The sequence below is a fragment of the Gigantopelta aegis genome, chromosome 4 (genome assembly GCF_016097555.1).
Source record: "Gigantopelta aegis isolate Gae_Host chromosome 4, Gae_host_genome, whole genome shotgun sequence".
Classification (NCBI taxonomy): domain Eukaryota; kingdom Metazoa; phylum Mollusca; class Gastropoda; order Neomphalida; family Peltospiridae; genus Gigantopelta; species Gigantopelta aegis.
In genome coordinates, this window is record NC_054702.1 from 55407123 (window position 1) to 55423825 (window position 16703).

Sequence of the window (16703 nt, forward strand, 5' to 3'; positions counted from 1 at the left end):
AACAACAAAAGGTCCTGCGTAACGAGGTTCTCTGAGGTCCTGACCTGTAATACAAAAGGTCCTGTGTATACGAGGTTCTCTGAGGTCACACTAAGACTAGGACGACCTGTAACAACAAAAGGTCCTGCGTATACGAGGTTCTCTGAGGTCACACTAAGACTAGGACGACCTGTAACAACAAAAGGTCCTGTGTATACGAGGTTCTCTGAGGTCACACTAAGACTAGGATGACCTGTAACAACAAAAGGTCCTGCGTATACGAGGTTCTCTGAGGCCACACTAAGACTAGGACGACCTGTAACAACAAAAGGTCCTGCGTATACGAGGTTCTCTGAGGCCACACTAAGACTAGGACGACCTGTAACAACAAAAGGTCCTGCGTATACGAGGTTCTCTGAGGTCACACTAAGACTAGGACGACCTGTAACAACAAAAGGTCCTGCGTATACGAGGTTCTCTGAGGTCACACTAAGACTAGGACGACCTGTAACACCGAAAACAATTCAAACTTTATTTTGCTTAACGACACCACTAGGTAATTCTGACAGAAGGAAATCCGCTACATTTTGCCATTATCAGCACTTTCCCACAGATAGGACAGCACATACTCATGGCCTTTAATATACCAGTCATGGGGCACTGGAATAGATGAGGGGGGGGAAATGGTTCCACTGAGGGGGTTTGATCCTACAACGCAAGCACCTCAGACAAGCACTTTACAGACTGAGCTAAATCCATCAAAATAGCAAGTCATAGAAATACTAAATCTACATATACATAATTACATGTTGAGGGGATCGATCCCAGAATGATCGCACATCAGGCGAGCACTTTACCACTGGGCTACATCCAGTCCTGTGTAATTTTAAAGCTGCAAAGGTCATAGATCTTATCTTTATGTGTATTTGAAAAACAAATTAACTGATCCCAAATATAATCATAAAATTTTCCAATAATTTAGTAAATGAAATTATATGGATGTGACTAATTTTGTGGACATATAATTCAGGGTATAATCTTAGTTAAGATTCCACAAGAAAACCAACTAAATATTATTGGTCATTACACAACTGTGAGACTGCCATTTTAACCACATAAAGAGTAGAAATATGGCCTAGCTGATAAGGTGACATACCTGAAGCAACTAGACCAAATGAATTATCTTTTAACAAGGCAGGCTTGGAACTGGGTCCTCTGGTATTTCTGGGTCTTGCTTCATTACCCTATTTTAAAAAAGAAAACATTATTCAAATACAACAGGTTCATTCAACACATTGTAAAACAATATAGATTTTATAGCACATACTGGGGTGTTATTAAACCTTATGTACTGAATTAATTTGACTGGCTGACTGACTGACTGAACGACTGATCAACTGCCTTGACTGATTTATCAATTGACTGACTGACTGACTGACTTGACTGACTTGACCGACTTGACTAATTGATTCATTCATGCATTTTTTTTTATCAGATAAATTTTATTTCAGAGTAGCATTCAAAAGTCAGTTTGTTCATTTATTCTTTCATTCATTCCATTATTCATTCATACATCCGTTAATTAATTTCACAATACAAATCCTAGTCAAATAAACAAACCACCACAGAGTCCACCATGAAATGTCATTTTTAAATACTCAAAACAAGCTCCTTTTTAAGCATTTTTGACTTTTCTTCATTTATTACATACTTCTTTCCAGTTGCATTACAATGACTGCCTACCTCTTGATCAACTTTGTTCTTCAACACCTTTTTCTTCATGTCCTTCAACTTCCCTCCCAGTTTACCACTGTTCTGAGCCCCAAGCAATCTCTGCAACACAACAGGACACATCATATACAGTTTTGAATGAATGAATGAATGAATGTTTAATGAAGAAAAGGAAGGAAGGATATGTTTTATTTAACGACGCACACAACACATTTTATTTACAGTTATATGGCATCGGACATATGGTTAAGGACCACACAGATATTGAGAGAGGAAACCCGCTATTGCCACTTCATGGGCTACTCTTTTCGATTAGCAGCAAGGGATCTTTAGACAGAATAACACATACCACAGCCTTTGGATGCCAGTCGTGGTGCACTGGCTGGAATGAGAAATAGCCCAATGGGCCCACCAACGGGGATCGATCTCAGACCGACCACTCATCAAGTGAACATTTTGCCCCGGGGCTACATCCCGCCCCAAATGTTTAATGACACCCTAGCACAAAAAATACATCGGCTATTTGGTGTCAAATTATGGTAAATGCAAGAATTAAATGGTGAACCACACCAATATAAAAAATACATCGGCTATTTGGTGTCAAATTATGGTAAATGCAAGAATTAAATGGTGAACCACACCAATATAAAAATTCAACAATTAAACATACAGTTTTATTCAAATATACTGTTACGAAAAACAAAAAAGGAAAGCTGGACTCCCAACATATTTCACATCAGTTATTAAACAGGAAATAAATGGAATATTTAACAAGAAGATATTTTGGTCGTCAATATCCTTTGATCCTTGCTAATGTAATGGAAACTACACTCATTTGGCTGGTGCACCGCATATACTCTCTCAAAAACATTTCGTAAACTTATCAGTTATCTTGAATGATTTTTGGAAAAAACAATTTCCCCATGGTAATAATTTTGTTTTACTGAAAATGAAAAGTCCCTCATTGCAGAAGGCACTATTAGAGAACTAGATTAACATGTGTTGTGTTTTGTGAAATTATCTGGAACTATTTTGGAGTGGTGCTCCAGACACACTCTTCTTTCCAATAGCCGATGGTGTCGTTAAAACAAATTGAGAAACAATCTCTGACAGATGCACATATGCCCATTCTAAAATTTCCCGTAAATAAGTTATCAATTTGATCATTATGGGACATTATTGCGTAGACTAAATTAAACTTGTTTCTACCACAGACAAATGTCTGCTAATCTTTGTGCATCAGGAGTAAGGATTGTTAAAACTACCGTCTCCAGACAGGAAAACATATAAGACAACTTTAATAAGTCAGGGGTTTCTCGTCAGAATGGGAGAAACTGAGTGAGAATAAGCTGAAAACAGAAACATCTGTAAATGTATGTACAGATGTTAAAATAAAAATTTAAACTGTATATTTTTCTACAAGAACCAACTACATTTTATAGTTTATATTGTTATATCACACAAAAAGTAAATAAATAATTAACTTATAAAACTGTTGCCAACTGTCCCACTCCACTCACTGTGTTAATAGTGGTTACTTCGTAGGAAAATCGATTTTATTTCAGTATGAATATGATCATTTTGCGTGTGCTAGAAATTGACTAACAGGTAAATGTTGATTATTTCTACACTTACTGCATCATCGTGGTCATCATTCTCCGATGAGATTCCATCATCTCCAGTACTGTAGCTTCCACTCCGATGCCACTGTAAAAACAAGTCATAATAACGATATAACACAGTTTCATCATCATATACAATTAAAGTTAATCATCGGCTACTAGATGTCAAACATTTGGTAATTCTGACATATAGTCTTAGAGAGGAAACCCACTATATTTTTCCATTAGTAGCAAGGGATCTTTTATAAGTTCCAAAAAAGAAATTGTTTTTTGTTTAACGACATTGATTTATTAATCATCGGCTATTGGATGTCAAACATATGGTCATTTTGACACAGTCATAGAGGTGAAACCCGCTACGTTTTTCCATTAGTAGCAAGGGATCTTTTTATATGTACCATCCCACAGACAGGATAGCACATACCACGGCCTTTGATATACCAGTCGTGGTGCACTGGCCGAAATGAGAAATAACCCAAAGGGTATATCTAATTAAGTTTCAGGCAAACTATCTATAGCTCAGAGCTAAACTCCACTGGTTATTTGTGGAGGATAGAGGTACATGTAGCACTGTATCAAATGACATCCAGTTGGATCAAAGTTGAAGGTGCACATAAGTAATTCTTCCATTCCTGCCAATGGTAATAAAATGTGACGTGAACAGAGTTTGTTGTGAATAAAAAGTGTCATCTGGGCCATAAATGTATACACTTTTATTTCATCCAGTACCGGTATTCTGTGTCATGTACCTTTGTGTTTGAAACATGTAGGGGGTGGGTACCTGTAAAACTAAATTTAACAATTCTGTGTGAAACTAGGGGTGAACATTGTGAAAACATGTGTTAAACAAACATCAAAATTAAGTTTCAAAGAGTGGCTGTTAAAGACAGATGGCTGCTTGTACTAGATTAGATGATTTGGGAGAATAAATTTGTAGCGTTTTAAGACAGGTGGCTGCAAGAACAGGTTTGGCTGTAGTTATTAGTATTAATGTTTATTGGATACCAGACTATAGAAACCTGTACTATGTAGCAACCTGTCTTAATACATCACTTTACTACTCTCTTAAATAGTGTTTTAAAATGCTGTTTTTAATGTTTAACATAATATAACTTGGTGCACGCTGCATTCACCACCCCCCCCCCCCCCCCCCCCCCAACTCCATAATCAAGCAAAAAATACAGCAGGCTGTATGGTACTTTTATAGCTTCTGTATTCAAATCTTGCTTAATTCTGCACGAGATGTACAAACTAATGTAAAAAGGTTTTGACTCTTTTTTTTTTCCCCCCATTCCATGATGTTTCCTGACACAAAAAGATTCCAAAGCCTCTGTATCCTAACCCGATCAGGACTGACGAACAACACTTACTCCACCGAGACACGTTCAACTCCTCTGACACAAGCAGCGAATTTGGCAGAGAATTACACCGATGATGTTTTCTGCTCAAAGATTTATATTTTTGATGAGGACTACTTTTCCATGAAAAATCAATAGCACTTGCCTGGGCAGACGGCTCTTTTGCATGTTAAATGGATCATTTCCATATGTACAGAGACATTCCAGCCAGTTAGACATTAAAACCATTGCCCAAGCTCTTGACAAATGGCCACCACGGTAAAAACACGATGATTTATTGTCTATTACGAGTGGAGTACGCTGTTTCTAATCTCGCCAAGTTCACAGGTGATCTCATTATACACAGATCTCCAGATACTATCCCGTTTGATTGCCCCATTCTCAGAGAAACACCATTTACAATCGGTTGGGACAATTTTTTCCCTTCTCTTTCTATTAAGTGCATGTACTCTTTGCTAATAATGAAAAAAAAAAGATTCTTACTGTCTTAAGCAATAAAAAAAACGTAAATAGCATCCAAGAACAGCAAGAAACTGTATCTTAACATGAACAACAGAAGGGAATGGGAATTACATGTATTAATTTGGCCATATCTAGTGATGTACCCAATCATTGATTATAATAAAAAAAAGTTATTGGTTTGGCTTTACTGATGTGATGATCGATTATAAAAATTCATAATCGATTGTGTGCGGGAAATTTTAACTAATTGTTCCTCCAGTTTCAATGATGGAATTTTGGTGTTGGTAATTGTTTTCGTGTGTACATAAAGAAAAAAATATATTAAATAGTTATTAAAAGTAAAATTAGCAATATGTAATGTCTGTCTCGTTGGAACACGAAATAGGTGCATGGTCCTTATAAATCAATTTATGAATTCTTATATTCATACAAGTCTAACCTAATATAACTGAAAGTTGCTCGATGGGTGCAAACCAATAACAACTGATGATTAACAATGCTAAAATTCCAATTGATTCCCAACACTACCCATATCTACTTGGAGGTTTATGCACATCTGTCATGGGCAGAGGTTTTGACATCACCACTATCTGTCCAGGACAGATTATGGGGGGGGAGGGAAGGTAGCCAAAAATTCAAATGAGGAAATTTACAAATTTAATAATATTTAATATTAAGTTGATTGTCGGGTTGTTGTACATGTAGTAGGCGCAAAATTTTGAATTGATGTATTGTATTTCCTATGCTACTCATCTGTATGTACCAAAGCTTTTCAGTACCAATGAGAAACACATTGCAGCTAATCAGTAAGACCAGTGTCTCTACATCTGTGTTTCTCTGTAGGTCTGTCGGTCTCTCTTTGTAGGTCTGTCTGTCACTCTGTCTGTGTCTCTCTCCATGTGTGTATATGTGTGTGTGTGTGTGTGTGTGTGTGTGTGTGTGTGTGTGTGTGTGTGTGTGTGTGTGTGTGTGTGTGTGTGTGTGTGTGTGTGTGTGTGTGTGTGTGTGTGTGTGTCCCCTCCCTCTCTACCTCCCAATCTGTGTGTTTCCTTCCCTCCCTCTCTCTCTCAATTACCATATATTAACATTATACCCCTAACAGCTGTAAATTAAAATATGTTGGGATGTCTTTAAACATACATTCCCTTTCCTTTAATCTACACTCATGCCTCAGAATGATAAAACAGATTCTCCTTACCCTCTGAACCCTGACTTTACTGGCATCACTATTTTTCTTCCTCCCCGACGCGGGAGAGTTATCCGAACTCATCGACACCGTCGAGTTACTGCAGTAGTTCGTGTCATCGTTCCGAGTCGTGACCACCTCCACCTTGAGGGGAACGACATGCGACGTGCACTCCATGGATTGGTCCGACTCGGAGGACAACAGAGAGGTCCTCGACTGAGTCTTGTTTACGAACATCTGCGGCTTCCCGATGAACCTCTCCCTGAGGCTCTCAACACCCTGGGCCTGGTGCTGCGATATCAGATACTTGGGAGTCTGTAACAGTATTGGGGAGTACAGCCCACGGGGGGCGCTGATGGCTGGCGACTGGCCCGGGTTCGAAGGGTTTGCCGTCGAAGGGTTCCGTGTGGGCGAACAGGAAAACGCCCGCACAAACTGAGGTGAGAGAGGTTGATGTTGCTGATGGCTGAAGTCGATGTGGCCGACGCTGTGGACGCGGCGATGCCGACAACATTCGTACAGCTGGGTGCTGCCATCATAGCTGATGGGAGGTAGAGGTTCTTCGTAGTCTTCGTTTTGCATAAGGTGCTGACAGACATGACACTTCGGAGTTTCATCTGAAGTGCGAAAGAAATCTTCATGTAAAACAGGTTACAGAAACTATAATACAATAATAAACAAAATTCTAATGCAAAATTTGTGCTCGTAAACAAAATGTTTAAAAAGAAGTTACTTTAGAAGAAATCATTTGTCTAAAATCATTTTAATCATGCAAAATGACCTATTGCATAATAATGGTATAGTGAGTGTATTAACATTCATACAATATGAATGAATGAATGAATGAATGAATGTTTAACGACACCCCAGCACGAAAAATACATCGGCTATTGGGTGTCAAACTATGATAATTCAAATAAATAAAGTGATGATCAACATCAATATAAAAATTCAATGTTTAAACAAAAACAGTGTAAAGAACTGTGCCAAAAATACAAATACAAATATCACAGAATTTTACGGACACCGAATTTTACTCTAAACTTCCATTTGTGCTGTATTGGCCATTCTCAAAGAGAATGTTACACCCCTGCACCACGGTGAGGTTACAGCACACGCAGGGGCCATACAATATGAAGAAAACTTGGGTTACTTTTCTCTTTTCATGAATACTTAAACTTAACCTCCAGCCTATGGTCCTTACTCCCTTAGCAGACCCATGGACTGGTCCAAATATCACAACAGCCAATCAAATGGTTATAGAAATTGCATTTTTGGATATCTTTTTAATTCCTTTGTACAGAGATTGAATTTTTGTTAATTTTAAAATTCCATGCAATTACACATTATAGGCATAGAGATTGACTTTAACAAGTAGAGAATTACAACTTTTGTATTATGAAAAACATCCTACTACTGGGTAATCAAAATGTCTTATTTCAAGCACTTAGTTTCTGAAAAGTCACCACCAGTCTGATATGGATATGGATATGGATATGGATATATATATATATGTATATATTAAAGCTAATTGTATACTGCACTTAAATATACTGAACAAAAAAAGAAACTTCCGATTTGTACATATAGTATTTGTTGTGTTAAAGAATTCATTGTGTAATGAAATTATATAGTTGGTATTAGCCTTGAGCTGTATTATCAGGATTCATGAATTTTATCGATTATTTTTGCACTGTTAATCGTCGACAACATGAAATTCAATTTGCACGTGCATGCATGGTTCGACATGTCCCGTGTAGTATTCGGTCAATTTGTTTTACTTGTCTTACTGACATTGTTGTCAAGTAAATGAAAACGCTTCAAAATTTGTAAAAAAATTAATGTTTTTTTACATTGTAGCACTTTTAGTATGCCAAGAATACCCAATAATTTACGCAAACGGGCGATTGGCATGCTTGATGCTGGCATGTCGACAGAAGACGCTGCAAGGCATGTTGGAAGTTCTAGTCGAGCGATACGAAATCTTCGCATAAGATTTCGAATGACAGGAAGCACCAACGACTTGCCACGTCGTGGACGTCCGCATGTTACAATGCGTGGTCAAGACCGGTATATCATGAACACGCATTTGCGCAATCGATTCCAAACTGCCACTGCTACTGCTACTGCTGAACACACCTGGGCTTCCTAATAACCGAATCAGTGGGCAAACTGTTCGTAATCGTCTTCGGAGAACGGTTTACATGCACGACATCCTTACGTCGGATGTGTTTTAATGCAAACGTCATCGTCTAAATCGTCTTAATTGGGCACGTGTACACACTCGTTGGATACGGCGACGCTGGAATACCGTTCTTTTTTCGGATGAATCCAGATTTTCTTTACAACGTGGTGATGGCAGGGTGCGCGTCTACCATAGGAGAAATGAACGCTATGCTGACTGTTGTGTTCTTGAACGAGATCATTTCGGGGGTGGGGGTTGTGTCCTGGTCTGGGCAGCCACTGCCCATGGTTATCGTTCACCACTAGTCATCATTGATGGCAATTTAAATGCTCAACGTTACCGCGATGACATTCTCGCTCATCACGTCATTCCTCTGTTCCATAACAATGCCAACATCTTGATTTTTCAGCATGATAATGCCACCTCTCATACAGCTAGAGACACTGTAAATTTTCTTAGGATAAATAACATTGATTTTATTGATGACTGGCCAGCTAAAAGTCCTGATCTCAACCCCATCGAGCATGTCTGGGATAGTCTGGACAGACGATGAGGCATCGTCCCAACCCACCCGCTAACGTCAACGAACTTCGTCAAGCGCTCATTCAGGAATGGAACAATATTCCACAGGCAGAAATCAACACTTTAGTCAATTCTATGTGCCTGCGATGCACTGCAGTGGTCAATTCAAGAGGTGGTCATACCCGTTATTAAGTGGATGGTTTTTTTTTAAACCCCTACCACACTTGGTCAAAATTTCTCCCAGTTTCTGTTAACCTATGGCCATGATTTTTGCACCAAACGATGCATCATGGAACACTCTTTAAACGCATATATAACAATTATTCCCCCGGTTTGTTTTCATCAAGTTATGTTCAAGCAAAGTTAGCGGAAGTTTCGTATTTTGTTCAGTATATATGTAGATGGACAGAATTTACTAGAATTAAAGTCAAATCAAAAACTCACCTGCATAAACAGCTGACTGAGACTTTGTTGGTTTTCCTCCTTTCTTTTTCTTCCCCTTCTGAAACATTATAAAAATATAATTTATAGGTACTTGAATTATCTTCATACTTTAGCCCTATTAACAACAAGCAGGTTTTGACAGGAATCAAGTCTAGGTGCTACAGTCTATACCTGCATTCATGGGTGTTTATAGGCAAGGTTTGTCCACAGTGCACGTTTTTAATTTCCGTATGCATGGAATGAAAATGATAAGTCTGGCACACTGGAATTCTGTTTATAATGGTTTCTTACCCATGTACTATGACTTATCATTTTGTTATGTTAATCATATCTGCATAATCATCTAGTTCCATCACCCGTTACTTCAAATTTACAAAAAGTGTTATATGGTTATTGGTTAATACGGTTTGATCAACAGATTCTGATACTGCACCATGTTATGTTTGTAAAAAAGGTTCATGCAAGCCACCTCATGTTTGTTAAATTTCAGACCGTAACAGCCTTCATTTTGAGACTAATTATAATGGATTTAGTGGTGAAAAAACCTACCTGTTCATTTATTAAGTAAAACAAATGTTGAAAAAATAACTTTGAAACAACAATGAAAGAATGGGAAGATAGTGTAGGCTCTGGAAGGGGATAGTTTACGTACATGACTCATCAGAGTGTTAACTTAAATTTTCCTTTCTACACATGTATAGAAAGAAAGAAATGTTTTATTTAACGGCGCACTCAAGACATTTTATTTACGGTTATGTGGCGTCAGACATATGGTTAAGGACCACACAGATTTTGACAGGAAACCCGCTGTTGCCACTACATGAGCTACTTTTTTCCGATTAGCAGCAAATGATCTTTTATTTGCGCTTCCCACAGGCAGGATAGCACAAACCATGGCCTTTGTTGAACCAGTTATGGAACACTGGTCGGTGCAAGTGGTTTACACCTACCCACTGAGCCTTGTGGAGCACTCACTCAGGGTTTGGAGTCGGTATCTGGATTAAAAATCCCATGCCTTGACTGGGATCCGAACCCAGTACCTACCAGCCTGTAGACAGATGGCTTAACCACGATGCCACCGAGGCCGGTTCCTACACATGTATATATGCCAAGACCAACCCCTGCAATTGCCCACGGCAATCAGCAATACTGTGGAGATTGCTGTGGAGGTTTTAGTTCTCCATGGCATTGTTTTGCCTTGGACTACAGGTACATGTATATTCAGGGTTATTTTCAATGACATGTTTTTTGCCGTGAACATTTTCTTAATTGCAGGGCTGAAGACCTTCAGAAAAGGTTTGGGTAACACTTCCAGGTTAAGTATCTTTTCTCTCTAAAGCCCATAAATTATTTTTGGTCGACTGCCAAAATTCTAAAACGTCAATATTTGATTATCATGCAACAAATCAATATTAGACACCCATAGTTTATTCATTTTGATTTATTTCAATTGTTTGGGTGTTACTAACAATACTTTAGCATTATTCATTGCTTTAAACCAGGGTTCGGGGTACAAAATGACAATATCTCACTTAATTTTAACCAGAAATAACTGTCTGTCGATATATTTCAAACCAGACAGAAAATGTATGATTGATCCACAGTATTTTTATCACCTATAAAAAATTTAAATCGATATACATTTTTGCTTTTTTTTCCTTAAGAGCTTGAAATATTTTTTTGCAGATTTTAATTTAACTTCCCAAAAAACAGAAATCAAACCTCAGGACAAGATGAACATTTAATTGCCAAGTTTGCTTAAAAAATCATCAGTTAATCAATCAAGATCAAGCAACGCTTTGATAGAAAACACTTTTTCCCCATTTTTCATTCCAACCTTCCGAACAGAATCCATTTCTTTGAAAATGCATCCATTTACAAGCACCTCTCCAACAGTGTGCTGCTCAACTAAGACAACACGATGAAAAGTGCAATTTCTTTCAGACCCTGCAGTATTAGTCTGTTAGATGTGTCATGTTCATTGACTTTTGGTAATTAATACATAGAGGGGGAAAAAAAAACAGGTGTCCAGACTGACATTACTCATGATAATCCTTAAAGCCACAAAAAAAGAAAAAAGAAAAAAAAGAAGAAAAAGAAAAACAAATGACAGAATTTTGCAAAAGGATTTCACACTGAAACTGAAATATGTTGATGAAGCAAGACAAGCTAGTAGAGCTGCACAGTATTGAAATCTAAGGTTCGGCATCGGCATTGGTATTTTGGGGGTGATTTTTTTTAATACAATACCGATACCGATACTGATATCGAGCAGTATTTTCGGTATACTCGTCTTTAAATGCTTACCTGACTTAAGTCTCATCCGCTAATTTCATCTAAATAAAATTAAATTTCATACACAAGGCCCTCATCTCTCTCTTCTTTTTAGCTATTTTGTGTTCGTCAGATATATTGTTAGTGCTTTACTAAATAGCAGATAACATTCTTCAACACCAAAATTTTGGTACTGTAACTCGGTGTTGACATGATACCAAGACCGAACAGTATATACGGTATATACCACCCAGCTCTACCAGCTAAGTGAATATTTCCCTGGTTATGGATAAATTAAAAGATGCATAATTTCCACTGACAAAAAATCTACTTAAAGTACACATTTATATATCAATACCATGTCAATTATCTTGGCTCAACAAAAATGGAAGGATATCCAAAATTAGCCACTTATGTTAGGAACACCTAGAACAAAGGCATTCTTTCTCGATGATCAACAAATGCTGAAGCAAACGCCTACTCCATTCCAACAAACCTGCACATCACTTCATTACATAAAGATCTCATTCTCAATAACTAATTAACGTGGGAACCAAAGACTTAATGTACAATAAAGTTTTTGAACCCAGCCCCCAGTGATTGCCGTATGAAAACCTCAAACATGTAACCCTCCAATTAATATTCAGAGTTCCAGCTGGAGACCTGTAAATTCCTCCCATGACCAGAGAGACTCTGCCCGGTGACAGAAACACTCTTGACCCAGGTCAATTTGTCTTGCGTTAATCAAGTGACAAAACTGCTCAATTGGATTCTGCCCATCTGTGGTGTACAATCAATATTAACAGTGTTATTGGACGCACAAAGACACTGATCATTATCCGCATGCAGAAGTGCATCTTGTTAATTTTACTGCTATCCAGGACTATTTAACCCACCCACAAAAAACACCTATCCATGCTTAAAGAATTCTTTGTTCACAACCTATAGTTAATCTGGGATTTTTAATAGATATTAATTTGTGTTTTATAGTAAAATCATTGCCCGATGCTTAATACTGATGCCTCATGTGTCTAAAATCTTTTAACACATTTCTCCACCTTCTGTCCCAGACCCAGTCACTGACCAAGTCAGAGATTGTGCCCGGGAGAGACATGCTTGAACCTTAATTGGATATAGGCATGTTAATATGTGATCCAATCCAATCCATTTCTCCAGTTATATATTTTTACATTTTATAAAAAAAATGTATTAATTAGGATTCATTTTACTGGATACTAAATTAAAATACATGTCCTACATGTACATACAGCATAAAAAAATGCACTTAATATCTGTATAAACAGAAGACTAGACAAATACTTTACAGAATCTGTTTTCAGCCCTTTGAAAATTTTTAAAGACTGACAAAATATCTTCGAATCAAACCAGGAAATGAACGTCCTGTGAGGGGTTTTTTCTAATTGTTTTGAACACGGCAGAGCATTGATTATGAATGGTTTGGTGACACTGTGTCGGTATACAGCATGCCTCAGCAATTGATTGGGACTGAAAACGTTTTTACAAGAACTATCGCAGGTCTAAGACGTTGAGTAAAGCAATAATGATGATGGCGCTTTGAGTGATCCGTCACGAGTGAGTCAGGGAGCTGCACTATTTGATTAATATTGTTCTTCACCGCGGGATCAGACGAATAATCTACCGTGCCCATGTCAGCCGGTCACTCGCGCATCTAGGTGTTGACTTCCCCCGATTTAGCAGCTTATTAAGACTCCGCTCGTCATTACGAGTTCGTGAATCTTTAATGCACATGACATCGGTGTGACCGTCACAGACTTTTATTGGACGCTTATATTAGGTCTATTTATAACAAAAAATGTGGTGATTTTAGTTTTCAAAGATGAAAGTGGGCTATGAAAAAACCCAACCCACATGTGCCTGAATCTTGATACAGTTTATTAATCCTAAGCTTATGAAAAAAAAATCCTGAAATTTAATATTGGTCGTTGGATAATGAAATTGGCTCTAGGGTTAGTATTGCACAATTATTTACAAAACGGTGGACCACATTCAGAATGTTAAAGTTTGTTTTGTTTAACGATACCACTAGAGCACATTGGATGTAAAACATTTGGTTATTCTGACATATATTCTTAGAGAGGAAACCCACTACATTTTACCATTAGTAGCAAGGGATCTTTTATATGTACCATCCCACAGACAGGATTTCACATGCCACAGCCTTTGATTTACCAGTTGTGGTGCACTGGCTGGAACGAGTAATAGCCCAATGGGCACACTGACGGGGATCAATCCCAAACTACATTCAGAATGTATGCAAATCATAAGCCGAACACATATCATAAACGTTGGGAGGAAAATATGAAAAATGTTTGACAAACCTTGAAAAAAACCCCCCAAAACACTGTGTATATGTAGATGATTAAAACCAGATAAATATACAAAACTTTTATCTTTGGGTTTGGTGAATTCTAGGCTTGCATATTTGAGGAATTTTAACATCTTTTACAACTATGTCTAATTAATTTATAACTGATATTTTACGGTTATCTTGTTTCAAAATAGAAAATTTAAAAAAGGACAAGAATCATAGGACATGGCCACATTAAGCAGGAGAAGTTCCCATAAATTACTGTGCCCTGATTTTAATTGTACTGCCATATCCACCCCCAACTCACCCCCATTGTTTTAGGTACAGCCCTATATCATGTATCTGGTCTGTCTGGAGCCATGAAAACTGTGTTACTGCTTAGTACAGAGTATAGTATACATCGTATAACAAAACATATCTGCCAGTATACTGTCCATCAAATTCTAGAGGTGACACTTGCATATTAAATACTAACATTTTCTTTTCCACTTTCTATCTTTCTCTCTTCCTCAAATCTTCTTACCTGCAAATACAGGATTATAATGGTCAAATTGGGACTAAGGTACACATCACACTGTCTATTAAAATTTGGTGTTTTATTGTGCTAAAGGAAAGCACTTTAGTTTCAGCGTTAGTGTTTTTGATTTTGCCAAGATGTTTGCTAACAGAAAACAAATTTCAAAGCAGCAAAACAGAAACAACACCACAAAAACACTGGATGAAGAAAAGAAAGGAATGATGGTTTACAACACCTTATGACAACTTAAACTATGACTATTTGGTGTCTAACATACATGCATATTTATTTGAACACTTGGTCAAGAAAGAGAGGAAACCTGTTGTCACCACATAAGACTACTCGTACTAAAAAGCAGCAAGGGATCTTTTATACATACTTTCAAATAGACAATGTGTTTTTCAGTTTTTTTGTTTTTTTTTTTAATTTAACAACATATTAAACACATTTATTTACAGCTACCGGTATATGACATCTGACATACTTAACAACCACACAGGTAATGAGAAAGGATCCCTGCTACCCCCACACCATGGGATATTTTTTCTGTTAGCAGCAATAGATCTTTTATATGCACCATCCCACAGACAGGAAAGCACATAACACAAGTCTTTATAACGTCAGTTTTGGCGCATTGGCTGCACATTTTAAAGGCAGTAGTCCAAAAGGCCCACCAGTGGGGATCGATCCTAGATCGATAGTGTATCAGGCAAGTGCTTTAATTACCTCCACACAATGTTCCAACACTTTCCATACTGAAAGGGCAGTACATACCATAGCCTTTGATAAACCGTAACCTTTGATAGGGCACTGGTTGAGTTAAAGTTTGTTTTGTTTAATGACACCACTAGAGCACATTGATTTATTACTCGTCAGCTATTGGATTTTCAAACATTTGGTAATTTTGACATACGGTAGTCATACAGAGGAAACCCGCTACATTTTTCCATTAGTAGCATGGGATCTTTAATGCACCATCCGTCAGACAGGTTAGAACATACCATGGCCTTTGATATACCAGTCATGGTGCACTGGCTGGAACTAGAAATAACCCAATGGGCCCGCTGATGGGGATCGATCCCAAGGCACTGGTTGAGATACATGCAGGACAATTTGTGTTCATCAATTGCGATGATCTATTGCATCTAAGGTGAGTACTCCACAACTAGGCAACATTCTACGCTGAGTGAAAACAATCACATTATGATTATATTCTTTTGTAAATGATTTGCCATCAGGTGGCCCTTAACTGTGTGAAATGAATAAATGTATTACTACATACACATGAAGGTTGTTGGACATGGAAGCAACTTAGTATTTTATTTCAGCACTTTAATCATATACTCTTCAAAATTAGTAGGGGAACCTGAAATATTAATGTTAATATCAACTTATTTAGACCAACTATATGTTTTGACCGCAGACATAGTAAAGAAAGTTCAGGTCTGTTTATCAACACACTGAAACACATTCCATAGTTTGCATGTGCATCACACAGTTGCCCCGTACACATGCGTGGGGTGTCATTCTCGATTTTGACCATTTCCACGAAGGTCGATTAATCTCTACAAACATTATTTATGTCAATCTTTTTCATTCTGTTGATCATACAGTTGTTATTGTTTTGTTTTTAGTCCTTTTTATTGTTTGAATTTGCGATTTACTGATAAAAAAAACTTCTATTTTCAATTTTCACTTCTAACACCAATCGTCCTTCAAGATCTTTGGTGGTCATAAAATCTACTGTAATACTGAACTACCGGTTGTAATGTTTGCCCAATTAATTCAATATTATCATATAACCATTTCCCACAGCTAATATACTTTACTTATTGCCTGAATTCTTATTAGAGTTCCCCTACTTTTTTTGAAGAATATAGTTAAAACATTTAAATTTTAATTTTGAACCAAAAACCAAGCAATCTTCACATAAAATATAGACAAGACGTCGATATTTTGAGAGAAAAAACAAACATATATTGTGGAATGCAACAAAATTTAGACACTGCTCCCCAACACCTACAAGTACAACATCCACCTACCACCCACACATATATTGATACAGACGAAAAC

The 16703-nt window shown here is 37.5% G+C and overlaps 1 protein-coding gene across 4 annotated transcripts in view; it reads right to left on the reverse strand.

Moving 5' to 3' along the window:
* The window catches only part of LOC121370781 (SAM and SH3 domain-containing protein 1-like), a 141644-nt gene that overhangs the window by 12239 nt on the left and 112702 nt on the right, over positions 1 to 16703 (reverse strand). For 3 of the 4 annotated variants that reach the window (XM_041496242.1, XM_041496241.1, XM_041496240.1), the window contains 6 exons: positions 14589 to 14636; positions 9490 to 9547; positions 6351 to 6955; positions 3346 to 3417; positions 1723 to 1812; positions 1136 to 1223 (listed from right to left, as the gene is read on the reverse strand). In XM_041496242.1, the coding sequence (XP_041352176.1) occupies positions 1136 to 1223; positions 1723 to 1812; positions 3346 to 3417; positions 6351 to 6955; positions 9490 to 9547; positions 14589 to 14636 (961 nt within the window). The remainder of the gene's footprint in view (positions 1 to 1135; positions 1224 to 1722; positions 1813 to 3345; positions 3418 to 6350; positions 6956 to 9489; positions 9548 to 14588; positions 14637 to 16703) is intronic. The other variant, XM_041496243.1, reaches the window with a different exon arrangement.